Source organism: Haemorhous mexicanus, chromosome 8, assembly GCF_027477595.1.
Source record: "Haemorhous mexicanus isolate bHaeMex1 chromosome 8, bHaeMex1.pri, whole genome shotgun sequence".
NCBI classification, from domain to species: Eukaryota; Metazoa; Chordata; class Aves; order Passeriformes; family Fringillidae; genus Haemorhous; species Haemorhous mexicanus.
This window is the reverse complement of record NC_082348.1, coordinates 1,074,927-1,092,427: the sequence shown is the minus strand read 5'-3', so window position 1 is coordinate 1,092,427 and position 17,501 is coordinate 1,074,927. Positions and strand designations below refer to the sequence as shown.

Sequence of the window (17,501 nt, the reverse complement as noted above, 5' to 3'; positions counted from 1 at the left end):
CTGAGCCCTCTCAGGACGGGCGGGGCTGAACCCCCGGACCCTGCTGAGCCCTCGGACTGACGGGGCTGAGCCCCCCCGGACCCTGCTGACCCCTCGGACTGACGGGGCTGAGCCCCCCCGGACCCTGCTGAGCCCCCGGACTGACGGGGCTGAGCCCCCCCGGACCCTGCTGAGCCCCCCCGGACCCTGCTGAGCCCTCGGACTGGAGCTGCTGAACGTCCCCGGCCACTGCTGAGACCCCGCGGACGCTGCTGAACGCCGGGACTGGAGGTGCTGGATCCCTCAGGACAGGGCTGAGACCCCTCGGACTGACGGGGCTGAGCCCCCCAGGATCCTGCTGAGCCCCCTCGGATCCTGCTGACCCCTCGGACTGACGGGCTGAGCCCCCCCGGGCCCTGCTGAGCCCCCCGGGCCGGTTCTGAGCTCGGGGCTCCGCCGCAGGTGAGGCCGGAGGGGTCCGTGCCGGGCTCCCCTCGCTCCTTCAGCCCCGGCTCCGTTATCCCGAGGGATCCCCCGGCTCCCGGCTCCGTTATCCCGAGGGATCCCCCGGCTCCCGGCTCCGTTATCCCGAGGGATCCTCTGGCTCCCGGCTCCGTTATCCCGAGGGATCTCCCGGCTCCGCTCCCCCCGCTGTCCCCGATCCCGCCTTTCCCGGGAGCTTTGGTTAATCCGGGCTCAGCCGGGCTGGGCCCGCGGTGTGTGACCGGCTCTGACCCAGCCCCGGCGCCGGGCTCTGCTCGGGAGCTCCCCAGGGAAGCTCCGCTGGGCCGCGAGGGAGCATCCCAATATCCCTGGAAAACCGCGCGGAGGTATGGAGCGGCGGGTTGTCCTTTTCATCCGCGGGTGTTCCTGGAACAGCGCTTAGGGATGTCAGGATTCCCTGCAATGACCTTTAGGGTTCCGGATTTCACCCCTAGGTTTTCCGGGAATTCTTCTTTGGGCTGCCAGGATTCCCTGGAATCGCGTTTGGGGCTGCCGGGATTCCGTGGAATAGCGCTCAGGGCTGTGGATTTCAGCTGTAGGTTTCCCTGGAATGATGTTTTGGACCGTCAGGTTTCCCTGGAATAGCAATTTGGGCTGTCGGTTTCAGCTGTCAGGATTCCCTGGAATCGCGTTGGGGGCTGCCAGGATTGCCTGGAATGATGTTTGGGGCTGCCAGGATTCCCTGGAATCGCGGCTGGGGCTCTTCCCAGCCGCAGGTTTCCCTGGAAGTGCCTCAGCTCGGCTGCTTCCCGGTTTTCCCGGTGCTTTCTCCCAGTGCTCGCACAGAGCGAGATGCACCGGGATGATTCCACTTAAATTCCACTTAAATTCCATTTAAATTCCACTTCAATTCCTCCCGCGTGGAAATAAGGATCGAAACAGCCCACACTGCTGGAAATGGGGTTTGGCTCGGCTGTTAAAAGCTGGGATTTTCCCAGAAAATCCTAAAGTTGGGATGCCAGCTGCTTTCCCAGGAATCGGGAAAAGCCCCTTCCGAGCTGACAGGAAATCGAGTTTATTTTCCCTTTTTTCGTTAGAAATTGTCTGGGTCTGAAAGGATCAAGAGAAAAGAACTGGTAAAAGATGTTGTGTGTTGGAAAATAAGGGCTGGAATTTACTTGGACGCTGGGAATAGGGGGAGGAAAGATTAACGGGAGATTAAGGCACGCTGGGAATGATGGAGGCAAAGATTATTTTAACTCTTGGTGGCTGCTGGGCTTTGAGGGGGACATGAGGCTGTAAAACTTGAGGTTTTAAGGTGTTTTTAGAAGTTTTAAGGTTATATTTAGGGGGGGTTTGTGTGGTTTTTGGTATTTTTAAAATTTTTCTCCTGTGCTGCACATTTGGTGTTTTGTGTTATCAATGAAACCATGCTTTAGGAAGATACCAGCATAAAAATCTGTTTCTCTTGTGTAAAAATCTAATTTTCTTGAGTAAAACCCTCCTTTTCTGGGTAAAAATCTGTTTTTCTTGTGTAAAACCTCATTTTTTAAAGTTAAAACCCTCCTTTTATTGTGTTTTTAAACTGCTTTTCTTGTGCAGAAAAAAAGAGAAGTGTTTTTCTTGTCTGAAAATCTGCTTTACTTGTGCAGAAAAAAGTGATATTATTGCTTAAAAATCTGGAGGGTTTTGGGTCAAAATCTGCTTTTCTTATGTAAAAAGCAGCTTTTTTGAAAGAAAAATCTGCCTTTTTTTTTTTTTCTTCCCCCAATTGAAGCCGGGAGGGGAGGGGCACGATCCCACACGGTTCTGGGGTTTTCTGGCTGTTCCCACCTTCTTCCCACCTGCTCCAGAAACAGCTCCTGGTTTTTAGGAACGAGAGGTGCCAGAGCTCTCCCCACCATCTGCACCCCCAACACCTCATTCCTTAGGAAAATTGGGCTGCTTTAAATGTGGGAATGTGTGGAATGGGATGGGGCTCCTTCCTCCTCGTGTTTAATGGGATTTTGGCTTTGCAGGGTGTGGGGATGCAGGAATCAAACCCCGCTGGTTTGGAAACTGACAGGGAAATCGTGGCTCATGGAGGAGAAGTGGAATTGCCTGGAAAGGAGGGATTGGGAATCTCTCCATTTTTTTTATGTTAGAAAATTCCAGAGGGTTTTGTCTGGCAGGGGAATTCCAGAGGGTTTTGTCTGTCAGGGGAATTCCAGAGGGTTTTGTCTGGCAGGTGAATCCAAGGAAAACTGCCTGGGAATGTGGGAGGATTGAGCTCCACGTGCCTGCACCTTTATGGACACGAGGAAATAGGTTTGGGGTTTTTTGTGCTTCATTTTGAAATCCCACAGAGTGAGAGCTGGTCAATCCCAACAAATCTGCTTCCCTCCAAGAGCGGGAGATGAGGCAGGGATAACCCAGGGATGGACAGAGGAGATTCCAGTCCTTCTGTGAGGAGGAGTTTGGAGTGGGAGCCAGCAGGATTTGGGCAGTTCCTTGGGTTGTCACGGGGGCTTTTGGTGCTCAGGGATTTGGCTTCTCTCCTGAGCTGTTGGATGGGAAGAAGGGAGGGAATTCTGCTTGGACACAGCTCCGTGGGGCCATCCTGTGCTCCATGGCTTCCTCAGATCCCAGAATGCTGGAATGTCAGGGCTGGAAGGGACCCCCAGGATCCCTGATCCACCACCACAGTCCCACCCTGGCCCTAACACTCCTGGAGCCTCAGGAATGGGCCATTCCCTGATTCCCTGCTCCTTGGGCCACTTGGGCTCTCTGCAGCGTTTCCTTGGGTTGGAGGAGCTGGAAAACTCCTGCAGGGGGGATGTGCCTGATGCAGAATTCCCAGCTTTCCCCTCTGATAAATTAAAGGATTATTTCTCACAGCTGTCCTGGGATTCACCACAAAAAAATGTGGGTTCCCAGTGGGGTGTGAATTCCTGGCAAACAGGAGATCCTTGTGTTGGAGGAGCTGGAAAACTCCTGCAGGGGGGATGTGCCGAGCTGTCAGTGCCACTCAGTGCTCTGCATTTCCCTGGAATGTGGGAGCTCTCCCAGCTCTGCAGTGGGAACAAACAGAGGCAGCTGATCAGCCTTGATCAGCTCCTGCAAGGGAGAAATCCTGGGAGAGGTGGAGGTTTGGGAGTGGGAGATGCCAGGACTGCCTGGGAACGAGGGATTTGGGAAGCTGCTGAGCAAAGTGCTGCAGTTTGCTTTTCTAGGTGGGCTGTGTTTGAGGGAAAAATCTGGAAACAGCAGTGGGAGCAGGATTTTGAGCTTTTAACATAGGAAAAGGGGTTGTCCTGCAATAATTGGGAGTTAATTCCCAAAATTTTGGTTGTTCCAGAGGATCTGTGGCTGCTCCATCCCTGCAAGGGTCCAGGGCTGGGTTGGATGGGGCTTGGAGCACCCAGGGATGGAGGAAGGTGTCCCTGCCCATGGATTAATATCCCTTCCCATCCAGACCATTCCATGGTTCTACAATATTCCATTAAGATTTAGGGGTTTTCAAATCTTCATTTGAATTATCTGCAGCTTTTCAGTGCTTTGCACCAGCACAGCCCCAGGACTTTAAAGGAGGCAATCAACCCAGGTCAGCTCTTCCCAAATTTCCCACATTTCCCAGGCTGAGTGGCTCTGGAGCTGCTGGGAGGATGGAACTGGGGGAGCCTGGAATTGTGTGGCTGTGCCTGAGCCAAGCCCCCCCAAACCCAGGGCACGTTTTCCTCCCGAGGTCTGGGATGAGAGGAATTAATGAGGCTTTTCCACTTCAATTCCTGAGTCACAGGAATTAATTCCCAAGGGAAGAATGGGGCTATTAATAAATTTCAGGAGAGGAGAGAGGCAGAAAAAACTGAATTCTTAAAACACAAAACACTGCGTGGCTCTGACTGAAGGTACCTGATTGCTTTTTTTCCCCTTTCCCCCCCCAGTTTTATTCCTTGCTAAATGTGCAAGAGCTTTCCTGGATTGATCTTGGAGTTTGACAGTTCTGGCATTCAAAGTTCTTCCTTATCCATGAATTAATGAACTGCTCGTGTAATTAAATGATTTTTGCAGGAAGTGTTTTACATTCAGGTTTGCTTAGATCAGTGTAGCCCTAAAATCCAATTTTAAATTGGAAAGGGGGAGTTTCAAACTTCCCTGGCCAAATTTTTTTTGTGGTGAATCCCAGGATGGCTGTGAGAAATATTCCTTTAATTTATCAGAGGGGAAAGCTGGGAATTCTTCATCAGGATTGTGCCTTTCTTAGGTGGAAAAATGTATTTGTGAGTGATTTAATTCCTGCTAGGGAATTTTTCCTGGTGAGCTTCCCGAGCCCTGTGTGCCTCTGCCTGACATGGGGAGTCCTGGAAGCCTCAAACCCTTCTTGCTGTGGGGTTTGGGGAGGTGTTCCCCCCAGATTTCCTAAAAATTCTGTGAAAATTCCAATTCTGCTGCTGTGGGCTGGGTGCTCAGGAGCAGGGGCGTCCCTGAGTGTCGGGCACTGCTTTAGATTTGCCAGCAGGGATTGGAGCCTGGGTCAGCTGCTCCCAAACCTCTGGAGTTCTGCTCTCTGGGATCCATGGCAGAGCAGTGTCTGAGGCCATCCCAGGGATCCAATTCCTGCTTCCAGCCCAGATCCTTTTGGTGGGAGAGGAGCTGTGGGTGAGGTGAGAGGTGCTGGGTTTGGGCTCTCAGTGGGGTGTGGAGGCCCCTCATGGCAAAGGAGATTCCCTGGAAAACTGGCAGTGGAAGGGCAGGAATTCACCTCTGCAGTGGGAGCAGGAGGTGGTTCCATCCATTCCCCATCCCTGGGATGTCTCTGAAGGCTCACAGGGAAAATAAAACTCAGCCAAGGCACCTTCCCACCCCCTCCTTGGGTGATTTCCCCCTGCACGCTTCCAGAGGGATGTCAGGAGAGGAGCAGGAGTTCTGCTCTCCAGGGGCATTGGGGATCATCCTGGTGTGCCTGCAGCTGAGGTTTGATTCTGTGTTTCACCAAAGCAGCAGCACAAACAGGAGCAGATTCCCAGGGATGTTTTGGATTCCATTTCCATGGCTGAGCTGCAGAGAGAGCCCTGCTGAGCTCTCATCCCCTGGGAGGGCCAGGCTGGACTTTGGGATCATTTTATTTCTCTTTCTCCATCCTTTTGCTGTGAGCAGGGGACAAGAGGTGTCCTTATAATTCTCCTGTGGGAATGGGTTCCTGGAAGAGCTGGGAGCCCCTTGGAGCAGGGAAACCAAATCCCTGAGAGTGATCCCAAAGCTCCTGCAGCCTGGGAAGCTGGGCTGGGCTCCCCAGCTGCCCATCCTGGATCTGCTTGGGCAGACCCTGGTACCCAGGGCAGCATCCTCTCTGTTGCCAGGCAACTGCTGGGATGTGCAGCTGGCTGGGGCTGCTGCAGATGTGGCCACATCTGGCAGGGGAGCAGGGAGATCCCTGTCCCATCCTGAGCCTGCTCCTGTCCCACACCTCAGGTTAAGCTGAGCTTTACCAGGCCCAGCTCATGGAATCCCTCCTTAGGGCTTAGGGTGGCATTAAAAGCAGTTTTGACTGGTAAAGTGTTCAGCTCTGGTTTGGGTTTCATTCCATGAAAATGGGAATATGCAGGTTGGGAACAACGCTGCCCTGGTAATCATTTGGGTTTTGTATCCTTCCTTACCCAAGCACAGCCATGTGGGCAGTCAGGTTTGGTTTTCCTGGGAATGCAGGTGGCCAAGAAAAGTTGGAGACTTGCAGGTTTGTGAGGTCACACTGGGGTCAGAGGAGTTCTGATATTAATTAGGAAGATTTAATCACGTGCCCGGGATGCAGCTGAACTCTGGAATTCCAACTCTGCTGAATCAGTCAAGGAGCTGGGTGAGAAGCTGGCCAGCTCCTCTGCCTTTCTTTGGGATTTTCTGTGGGAATTTCCATGCCCAGGTTATTCCTGTCCTGCTGAGGATTAGGACACTTCATCCGTGATGAGCCTGAGGAGTGCCAGAGGATTAAGGAGCAGCTCAGGGCTCAGCTGAGCCGGATTTACAGCAAGTGCCCATTTGGGAATGAAGGGCTTTGACCTCCTGGAATGAGGCCAGAAGGGCTGGGAGAGCTGGGAATGTTCCCCTGGATGAGGGAAGGCTCCAGGCAGAGTCAGAGCCCCTGGCAGGGCCTGAAGGGGCTCCAGGAGAGCTGGAGAGGGACTGGGGACAAGGATGGAGGGACAGGAGCCAGGGAATGGCTCCCAGTGCCAGAGGGCAGGGATGGGTGGGAGATTGGGAACTGGGAATTGCTGGCTGGGCTGGGATTGCCAGAGCAGCTGGGGCTGCCCCTGGATCCCTGGCAGTGCCCAAGGCCAGGCTGGAGCACCCTGGGATGGTGGGAGTGTCCCTGGGGGTGGAATGGGATAATCCTTAATGTCCCTTCCCAGCCAAACCAGTCTGGAATTCTGTGATTCCCCAAAATTCTGCTGAGTTCCTTCTGAACACCCTTTTATTTCCTAGCCCCACCCTGTGCTGCTGCAATTTCCACACTTTCAGCCCATGAAGGAGTCAGAAATTACCCCAAGTTTCACTATAGAATTAAATTCCCAGCACTGGTGGAAAAATACAGCTCAAGAATTGGGACTTTGCTGTATCCGTGTCTGTTTTACCTTCCAGGGGTGTTGGGAAAGGGAATGAAGAGGTTTTCAGGGAGCAGGGATGGATTCTGTGTCTCTGAGCCTCAAAAATTCCCTGTTGGTCATTCTGGGCATGGCCTGGCTGTGGGAATATCCAGGGCCTGGGGGGTTACAGGAGGAAATCCTGAACAATTGGTTTATATCCACAGAACACTGAGATTTTTAATCCAGGGAAAAGGCAAATCAAGGATTGGAGTCTGGAATTGTCATCCACTTGGATTTGCAGCCTCCCTAGTTCCCCCCAGCATTGTGTGGGGTCAGTCCCAGGAAATGTTGGCAGGTTCCTCAGTTTGCCTCCTGTTTCCTGCTTTTCCTGCTCCCAGCCCTGCAGGGGCAGGAATTTCCTCCTGCCTTGCTGCAGGATAATGGGGTAAAATTGGGTTTATTCCAGGAAGAGGCAGCTCAGAACTTTTGGATTTTTCCCTTCTTCCTCTTCCTGCAAACCTTGTTAGGCTGAATTTCAGTTAAAATAAATCTTATTTTGGGGAACATTCTTCCTTTTGGAGCTTTGGAGGAGGGCATTTTATGGAATCACAGAATCCTGGGATGTTTTTGGGTAGAAGTGACCTTAAAGTGACCTCATCCCATTCCATGGGCAGAGAATCCTTCCCCTATCCCAGATTGCTTCAGCCCCTTCCAGCCTTGGTCACTTCCAGGACGGAGCATCCACAATTTTCTTGGGAAATTTGGTTTTTTTCTTCCTCATTTTTTTTCCAGTGATGAAACTGTTCCCTGTGACCGCTGTGGAAATGGATTGTGTTACCCTGGAACAGCAATTCCTGGAACTTTAAATCAGTGTCCTGGGAATCCCTCAGCAGGAAGAGCCATTGGTTGATATTTAGGGCAGATGGAAATTGTTATTAATGAGGAGTTCATGCAGAAATGCTGCAAGAATAATTAAATAAATAATTTATTTAAATGATCTAAATCATTCCAGCTCTTCCATCCCTTTGGCTCAGATGAAAATGAATTACAATGGGATGGAAAATGGAAAGATCCCACTTGGGAATGAGGAGCTGAGGTGGGGAGGATAAGGAAGTTAAAACGTGCATAAAACTGTGGAGGGATTTTTAATTCTAAGGAATTTCTTTATGTTTTAGGAAATATGGAAAAGTCATGGGATTTTCTTCTCTTTTTCTATTCCAGGCACTTGGAGAATTATCCAGGGGGTCAGTGCTGAGGGAATTCTGTGGGAGCATGGCTGGAGCAGGACACGGAGTCTGGGCACAGAATGCAGGCAGTGATGGTGAGTGGGGGTCGTTAATTACAGAGCTCTAATTGCTGATGGCAGCCATGGGGGGGAGAGCATGGCATTCTGGAATGCTTTGGGTGGGAAGGGACCTTCAATCCCACTTATCCCATCCACCCAGGGACACTCCCACTGTCCCAGTGTCCAGCCTGGCCTGGGGCACTGCCAGGGATCCAGGGGCAGCCCCAGCTGCTCTGGCAATCCCAGCCCAGCCAGGAATTCCCAGTTCCCAATCTCCCACCCATCCCTGCCCTCTGGCACTGGGAGCCATTCCCTGGCTCCTGTCCCTCCATCCTTGTCCCCAGTCCCTCTCCAGCTCTCCTGGAGCCCCTTCAGGCCCTGCCAGGGGCTCTGAGCTCTGCCTGGAGCCTTCCCTCATCCAGGGGAACATTCCCAGCTCTCCCAGGCTGGCTCCACCCTTTGGAGACCTGGCTGTGGAGGCCTCACCTTTAGCTTTGTTTTCCAAAGTCCCAAATTCAGGCAGGAGCCCAAACCCTGCATCAGTGACTCTGGTGCCTTTTCCAAGGAATCTCTGGTACACACCAGGTGGAGTCCGAAATATTTTGGCGGGGTAAAAATTCAATGCTGAGAAACCTAAAATCATTACTTGAGGAAAATGAACATTTCAGTGTCAAGCAATGGTCAGTATAAGGAGGAATATCTATGAATCCATGAGAATCTCCTGCTGCTTTTCCTCTGCCTGCAGTGGGCTGCTGCTCCCAGCCTGCCTGGTGGCTCTGTGCCGTGGGACTGTGACCCCGTGGTGCTCCTGCTGTGGCCGGGCTCTGGAGCAGGTGCCAGGAGCCATGAGGAGGTTTGGCTACTGCCGGGTGGTGCTGGCCACCTCTCTGCTCTGGGTGCTGCTGGACGTGTTCCTGCTGCTCTACTTCAGCGAGTGCAACAAGTGTGATGACAGCAAGGAGCGGTCCCTGCTGCCCGCCCTGCGCGGTGAGTGCGGCTGCCAGCCCCTCCGGGCCATCCAGGCAGGCTTTGGGAGGCTTTGGCCTCCTCTTGGTGTCTCCAAATGGCTCTTCCCAGCAGAGGGAATCCCAGGAGCTGCAGGATTTAGCGTTGCTTTGGTGTTGTCTGAGTTGGTGTTGGTGTTTTATGGGATGGGTGGGGTTAAAACGGACCTTAAATCCCATTCCATGGGCAGGGACACCTCCCAGTAGCCCAGGCTGCTCCAGGCCTTGTCCAACCTGGTCTGGGACTTTGCAGGGATCCAGGGACAGCCACAGCTTCTTTGTGAAGGTGCCCAGAGGAGCTGAGGCTGCCCCTGGATCCGTGGAAGTGTCCCAGGCCAGGTTGGATGGGGCTTGGAGCAACTTGGGATAGTGGAAGGGAGCAAATCCAGGGGGTTCAATCATCTTGGAATATAAAACTGGATGTTCTTGGATGCAGAGAGGGATAAAAGCTCCCAGTGGAGCAGGGAGAATGGGGGTTGGATTTCCAGCATTCCTTGTGCAAAACCAGAAACTTCCCTAAGGATAAATCCAATTCCCAGGTGCTCAAAGCACCTTTTGCTGTTGGGTTTTCCAGCCGTGATTTCCCGGAACCAGGAGGGCCCGGGGGAGATGGGCAGGGCCGTGCTCATCCCCAAGGAGGAGCAGGAGAAGATGAAGGAGCTGTTCAAGATCAACCAGTTCAACCTGCTGGCCAGCGACCGCATCGCGCTGAACCGCAGCCTGCCCGACGTGCGGCTGGACGGGTGAGGGGCTGGGGGGAACAGGGGCTGGGAGCCCACCGTGGGGGGCAATGGGGGCTGGGAGCCCAGCCTGGGGGGGGACAGGGGGCTGGGAGCCCAGCCTGGGGGCAGTGGGGGCTGGGAGCCCAGCCTGGGGGGCAATGGGGGCTGGGAGCCCAGCCTGGGGGGGAACAGGGGGCTGGGAGCCCAGCCTGGGGGGCAATGGGGGCTGAGAGCCCAGCCTGGGGGGCAGTGGGGGCTGGGAGCCCAGCCTGGGGGGCAGTGGGGGCTGGGAGCCCAGCCTGGGGGGCAATGGGGGCTGGGAGCCCAGCCTGGGGGGGAATGGGGGCTGGGAGCCCAGCCTGGGGGGGAATGGGGGCTGGGAGCCCAGCCTGGGGGGGAATGGGGGCTGGGAGCCCAGCCTGGGGGGCAATGGGGGCTGGGAGCCCAGCCTGGGGGGGAACAGGGGGCTGGGAGCCCACCCTGGGGGGCAATGGGGGCTGGGAGCCCAGCCTGGGGGGGAATGGGGGCTGGGAGCCCAGCCTGGGGGGGAACAGGGGGCTGGGAGCCCAGCCTGGGGGGCAATGGGGCTGGGAGCCAAGCCTGGGAATGGGAGGGCTGGGGGCTGAAATCCCATCCAGGGAATGAGGGGACTGAGGTGGGCTGGGGGCTGAAATCCCATCCCTCCCAGCCCTGCCATGGCAGGGACACCTCTCACCATCCCAGGGTGCTCCAGCCTGGCCTGGGATACTTCCAGTGATCCAGGGGCAGCCCCAGCTGCTCTGGCAATCCCAGCCCAGCCAGGAATTCCCAGTTCCCAATCTCCCACCCATCCCTGCCCTCTGGCACTGGGAGCCATTCCCTGGCTCCTGTCCCTCCAGCCTTGTCCCCAGTCCCTCTCCAGCTCTCCTGGAGCCCCTCCAGGCCCTGCCAGGGGCTCTGAGCTCTCCCTGGAGCCTTCCCTTCTCCAGGGGAACATTCCTACCTCTCCCAGCCTGGCTCTAGGTTCGGTGGGATTCCTCATCAGGACCCCAGTAATTCCCTGTCCCAGTGCTGTATCCAAGCAGGACTGGCTCCCATTGCATGCCTGCCTGATGGTTTAATTCCAGCTGATCCCTGGGGTCTCTCCCACAGAGATTCATTTCATTCCTGTTCCATCCTGGGACTTCTGTCAGGGAATGTCCCTGGATTTCCAGGGTACTGTTGGAAATGGCCAAGCTGGAGATTTTAATCAGAGCCAGCTCTAATTAGGAGCTCTTGATAGACCTTAAACCCAGCTTAACTCACCAGGGAAATGCCTCATTTCATTCCCAAGGATTTTCTCCAGCGAGGGAAGAAATCCATCCTCAATCTTTTCTGGATGAGTGAGGCTGCAAGTGCCATTCCATGGATTGCTGGAGCATCCTAATGGGATTTTCTCCTGGAGGTTGCAGCTGGAATTGGCTCCTGGGTGTGTTCCAGTGCTTGGGAACATCCAGGGCTGAGCAGAAACATTGGGATTTCTGGAGCAGCTGCCAGGGTTAAACATGGAGCTGGAATTTTGTGGGGATTCTCCAAAGAAAAAAACATTGGGATGTGATCCTGGGTGGGGGATAGGGCTTGGGAAGGAGCAGTGCAGGGGTGGCAATGGATGTGTGGGAAAACTCCTTATAATTGGGAAAATCCTTCTCTCAGATCCATGTTTCAGGGCAGGAATTCTTGATTGGGTTTTGAGGTGAGACCAAAATTTGGTATTCCTGAAATTCATCCCTCAGGGGAGGGAACATTGGTTTGTTTTGGGATAGCCACCCCTGATGGATTTGTCCTTCACCAGGACCTGTTGGATTTGGTGTTTTTCCTGTTCTAAGTCTTGGTGGATAACAAATTCCTCTTTTAGAGGTTGGGAAGATGCTGGCACACATTCCCAGGGAAGCTGGGGCTGCCCCTGGATCCCTGGCAGTGCCCAAGGCCAGGCTGGAGCAGCCTGGGACAGAGGGAGGTGTCCCTGCCATCCCTGCAGGGCTGGGATGGGATTTCGGGTCCCTTCCATCCCAGCCCATCCCGGGATTCTCTGATCCCATGGATGAGTGGTGGCATTCCTGTCACTCCATGGAGTATCCCCAAGTACTGGAATGTTTTTCATGGGCATGGCCACCCTGGATTGTTGCAGTTCTCCTTTATTCTGAGAACATGTGAAAATTTCCCTTCCAGAAGCACAGTCCTTGCTCTCCCTTCCATGTTTTCCACGTGGGCTGCAGCTGCCTTTGGAGCAGCCGTTTGCAAGGGAGATATAATTGGAAAAGAGGAGCTGTCAGCTCCTTAATTAGTGTGAAAATCATGGAAAACAGATTTTCCTCCCTGGCAGCCTCGGAGGGGCCCCCAAGACATCCCTGGGTGGAGGAGAAAACAGATTTTATTTAAGGAAAATTGTTCCAAAGGGGATTTTTTATTTCCTTTATTCCTGGTTTCAAGGGGATTGGAATTGCAGGAAATGCTGGAGCAGTTTGGATAAAAGCCCAGATAAACTCGGGGTTATTTTGCAGGGATTTTTTTTTTTTCCCAAGGGTGAATTTTCAGGTTGCCTTGAAAGGGCCCTCACCTCCTTCCTGTGGTATCTTCTCCCAGAGAATCTGCAGGAAATCTGGGATCCCACATTTCCCACAGACCTCTGGAAATGGGGTTTGGGAGAGGGAGTTGAAGGCTTTGTTGTGCATGGATTAACTTTGAAAAATCCATGGCTATGTCCCATTTTTAAAGGATGTGCAGGTGCCCCACATTCCTGGTTTTCCCAGAAATTCCCTAAATAATGGAATGGTGCTTGGTTCAGCTGGCAGGGTTTGATCCTTGAGTGGGAGCTTTGGGAAAGCAGGCAGGATTTAAACATTCCTGGTGGATCAGTCCTGGCTCAGCTCTGCCTGTCCTTGGCAGCTCATCCCAGACCATTCCCCCTGGGAATGGCTGTACCTAGAATTCCTGATTAAACAGCTCAGGGCTGGAGTCTGATCCCTGGGGTTGAGCCAGGTCCTTGCTTGGACTGTCAGGAATGGGAGAGTGAGATCAGCTCAGCCCCTTCTCCAGCCTGTGTCATGCTCAGAGCAGCTGGAATTCCAGTCTCTGGGTCTCCAGTTTGTTCCTGAATTCATCCCACCAGCTTGAAATGTGGCAGGTTCCCCTTGGAGCAGGGCCATGGCTGCTTCCAGGCCCCTTTTCCATCCTGCCTCAGAGCCACTGGAATTCCAGTCTCTGGGTCTCCACTTTGCCCATTTAATTAATTTAATTCTTTTCTATAATTTTGAACCACATGAATGTGGAACCTCCCCCTTGGAGCAGGGCCATGGCTGCTTCCAGCCCCCTTTTCCATCCTGCCTCAGAGCCACTGGAATTCCAGGCTCTGGGTCTCCAGTTTGTTCCTGAATTCATCCCACCAGCTTAAAATGTGGCAGGTTCCCCTTGGAGCAGGGCCATGGCTGCTTCCAGCCCCCTTTTCCATCCTGCCTCAGAGCCATTGGAATTCCAGTCTCTGGGTCTCCACTTTGCCCATTTAATTAATTCCTGTAATTTTGAACCACGTGGATGTGGAAGCTCCCCCTTGGAGCAGGGCCATGGCTGCTTCCAGCCCCCTTTTCCATCCTGCCTCAGAGCCGCTGGAATTCCAGTCTCTGGGTCTCCACTTTGCCCATTTAATTAATTCTTGTAATTTTGAACCACATGGATGTGGAGCCTCCCCCTTGGAGCAGGGCCATGGCTGCTTCCAGGCCCCTTTTCCATCCTGCCTCAGGGCTGTTGGAATTCCAGTCTCTGGGTCTCCACTTTGCCCATTTAATTAATTTAATTAATTCTTGTAATTTTGAACCACGTGGATGTGGAAGCTCCCCATTGGAGCAGGGCCATGGCTGCTTCCAGGCCCCTTTTCCATCCTGCCTCAGAGCCACTGGAATTCCAAGCTCTGGGTCTCCACTTTGCCCATTTAATTAATTCCTGTAATTTTGAACCACGTGGATGTGGAAGCTCCCCCTTGGAGCAGGGCCATGGCTGCTTCCAGCCCCCTTTTCCATCCTGCCTCAGAGCCGCTGGAATTCCAGTCTCTGGATCTCCACTTTGCCCATTTAATTCATTTAATTCTTTTCTATAATTTTGAACCACATGGATGTGGAACCTCTCTCTTGGAGCAGAGCCATGGCTGCTTCCAGCCCCCTTTTCCATCCTGCCTCAGAGCAGCTGGAATTCCAGTCTCTGGGTCTCCAGTTTGTTCCTGAATTCATCCCACCAGCTTGAAATGTGGAACCTCCCCCTTGGAGCAGAGCCATGGCTGCTTCCAGCCCCCTTTTCCATCCTGCCTCAGAGCAGCTGGAATTCCAGTCTCTGGGTCTCCACTTTGCCCATTTAATTCATTCCTGTAATTTTGAACCACGTGGATGTGGAACCTCTCTCTTGGAGCAGAGCCATGGCTGCTTCCAGCCCCCTTTTCCATCCTGCCTCAGAGCTGTTGGAATTCCAGTCTCTGGGTCTCCACTTTGCCCATTTAATTCATTTAATTCTTTTCTATAATTTTGAACCACGTGGATGTGGAACCTCTCTCTTGGAGCAGGGCCATGGCTGCTTCCAGCCCCCTTTTCCATCCTGCCTCAGAGCTGTTGGAATTCCAGTCTCTGGGTCTCCACTTTGCCCATTTAATTAATTTAATTCTTTTCTATAATTTTGAACCACGTGGATGTGGAAGCTCCCCCTTGGAGCAGGGCCATGGCTGCTTCCAGCCCCCTTTTCCATCCTGCCTCAGAGCCACTGGAATTCCAAGCTCTGGGTCTCCACTTTGCCCATTTAATTAATTCCTGTAATTTTGAACCACATGGATGTGGAGCCTCCCCCTTGGAGCAGGGCCATGGCTGCTTCCAGGCCCCTTTTCCATCCTGCCTCAGCCTCAGAGCCACTGGAATTCCAGTCTCTGGGTCTCCACTTTGCCCATTTAATTCATTTAATTCTTTTCTATAATTTTGAACCACATGGATGTGGAACCTCTCTCTTGGAGCAGGGCCATGGCTGCTTCCAGCCCCCTTTTCCATCCTGCCTCAGAGCCACTGGGATTCCAGTCTCTGGGATTTTGCCTCCTGAATTCCTGCCCCATCCCTGGGAGCGGCAGCAGTGCCGTGGTGCCTCCCAAGCCCCTTTTCCGTGCTGAGGACACGGCTCTCCTCCGGGCTGTCCCTGCTGTGGCCTGAGCCCCTTTCCCTGTTGGCTGGCTGTTTCTGGGCAGGTGCAAGAGCAAGGTGTACCCGGAGGAGCTGCCCAACACCAGCGTGGTGATCGTGTTCCACAACGAGGCCTGGAGCACGCTGCTCAGGACCATCCACAGCGTGCTGGAGCGCTCCCCGCCGCGCCTGCTGGCCGAGATCCTCCTGGTGGACGATGCCAGCGAGAGAGGTGGGGCTGGAGCAGCAGCTCCCATCCCAGATCCCATCCCCTCCTCCTGCAGCTCAGGGAGGGCTGGCAGTGTGGTTCGCAGCCAGCTCATCCCGGCTGTGGTGGGATCCAGAGGGAGTGGGGAAAGGGGGGTGGAAAAAATTCATGGAATCCAGGATGGTTTGGCTTGGAGGAGACCTTTAAAGGGCTCCTATTCCAGCCCCTCACCATGGCAGGGACACCTCCCACCATCCCAGCTGTCCAGCCTGGCCTTGGGCACTGCCAGGGATCCAGGGGCAGCCCCAGCTGCTCTGGGAATTCCAGCCCGGCCAGCAATTCCCAGTTCCCAATCTCCCACCCATCCCTGCCCTCTGGCACTGGGAGCCATTCCCTGGCTCCTGTCCCTCCATCCTTGTCCCCAGTCCCTCTCCAGCTCTCCTGGAGCCCCTTCAGGCCCTGGATCTGATCCAGCTCAATAAATTTGACATTCCTGGAAAGGTCAATCCTTTCCTTCCTGTCTTTCCACCCTCCTCATTCCATGTTATTGCATTTCCTCAATATCCCCACCAAGTCATTTCCATGGAATTCTAGAATGGTTTGGCTTGGAAGGGACCATCTCATTTCAACTCTGCCTCTATTTCCCCTCTTTGTGCTTCATTTCCTTCATTCTTCACTTTTTTTTCTGCCTTTTCATTTCTGTTTTGACCCCAGACTTGAAAAAGCAAACTCTGCCTGTGGAACTGGGACTCCCTGAAAAAGGAATCCCATCAAGTTCCTTAAATGGAACCAATGGAATGAGAGAGGATCCTGGAGCAGCCCGAGGGGTACTGATGGCAGGCTCAACCCTGCAGCCACTCCATCCTTCAGTTCTGCCCCATGGAGCATTAATTGAACCCTAATTACTCCCTGGATTTCCTGCTCATTAAGTGGCTTAATGATTCCTTGTGCCAGAAGGTGGAGGAGGATTTGAGCCAAGTAATTCCCATTTTTCCTAGAAGCGTGCAGAGAGCTCCAATGGGGAAATCCATCAAAAAAAGCCATTTTTTTTTTTCTTAACTGAACCAGCAGCAGATTGCCCAAAGTGTCTTTGTTTTGTGGTTGCTCTTCATTCCAAGGAATCATTCCTGATTGTGCTTTATTTGAAATTCCCGAGATACCATCCTGGAATCAGGGAATGCTTTGGCTTGGAAGGGCCCTTAAAGCCCACCCCCACGAGATGCTCCAAGCAGGGAGGTTCTGTGACCACCTTGGAATAAAACCTCCCTAAAACTCCCGTGTTCCTTCTGGCAGAGTTTCTGAAGGCCTCCCTGGAGAACTACGTGAGGAAGCTGGAGGTGCCCGTCAGGATCCTGCGCATGGAGCAGAGGTCGGGGCTGATCCGGGCACGCCTCCGAGGGGCAGCAGCTGCCAAGGGCCAGGTCATCACCTTCCTGGATGCCCACTGCGAGTGCACCCTGGGCTGGCTGGAGCCTCTGCTGGCCAGGATCAAGGAGGACAGGTGAGGAGCTCCCAGCTCCAGAGGCAGGGAGCTGCTCCAGGCCCTTCCCTGGCTGCTGAACAATGGGCATTAAAAGGGTTCACTGAGCTGGAACGAGGACAGCATTGAATGTTTCTTGAATTCGCTGCTGTTTGTGTCAACATCTCATTCCTGAATAAATGTGGGAGCAGCTTTCCCAAGGTCTGGGTCTCTCCCATTCAAAGGAAGGTTTCTCCCTGTTTTTTACCAGGAGCAACTTCTCTCTCTGACCCCCTGAACTCATGGAAATTTGCACCCTTTTTATTCCTTCTCTTTTCTTGTTTTCCTTTTTTTTCACCCTTTTCCCCACCTTTTTTTCCTTTTTTCCTTCTTTTCCTCACCTTTTCCCTCCTTTTTTTCTTCTTCCCCTGCCTTCCCCCCTTTTTCCTCTTCCTTCTTTCCCTCCATTTCCCTCTTCCCTCTGATTTTCTGCATTATTCTCCTTTTCCTTTTTCCCCTTTCCTCCCTTTGCCTTCCTTCCCCTTTCCTCCCTTTCCCCCTTCTTCCTTTTCCTTCCTTTTTCTCCCTTTCCCCCCACTTTTCTCTCTCTTCCCCTTTACTCTGTTTTCCCTCTCCTTTCCCCCCTTTTCTTTCCCTTTCCCTCTTTTTCCCCTCCTGTTT

General features: G+C 53.4%; 1 protein-coding gene across 1 annotated transcript in view; it reads left to right on the top strand.

Annotated features, from left to right (window-relative positions):
• Positions 1-482: 482 nt before the first annotated feature.
• The window catches only part of GALNT13 (polypeptide N-acetylgalactosaminyltransferase 13), a 51,133-nt gene continuing 34,114 nt past the window's right edge, over positions 483-17,501 (top strand). Inside the window, 6 exon segments of the mRNA XM_059852448.1 lie at positions 483-809; positions 8,202-8,301; positions 9,011-9,252; positions 9,844-10,012; positions 15,219-15,385; positions 16,655-16,862. Coding sequence (XP_059708431.1) covers positions 9,111-9,252; positions 9,844-10,012; positions 15,219-15,385; positions 16,655-16,862 — 686 coding nt within the window. The 5' untranslated portion in view covers positions 483-809; positions 8,202-8,301; positions 9,011-9,110.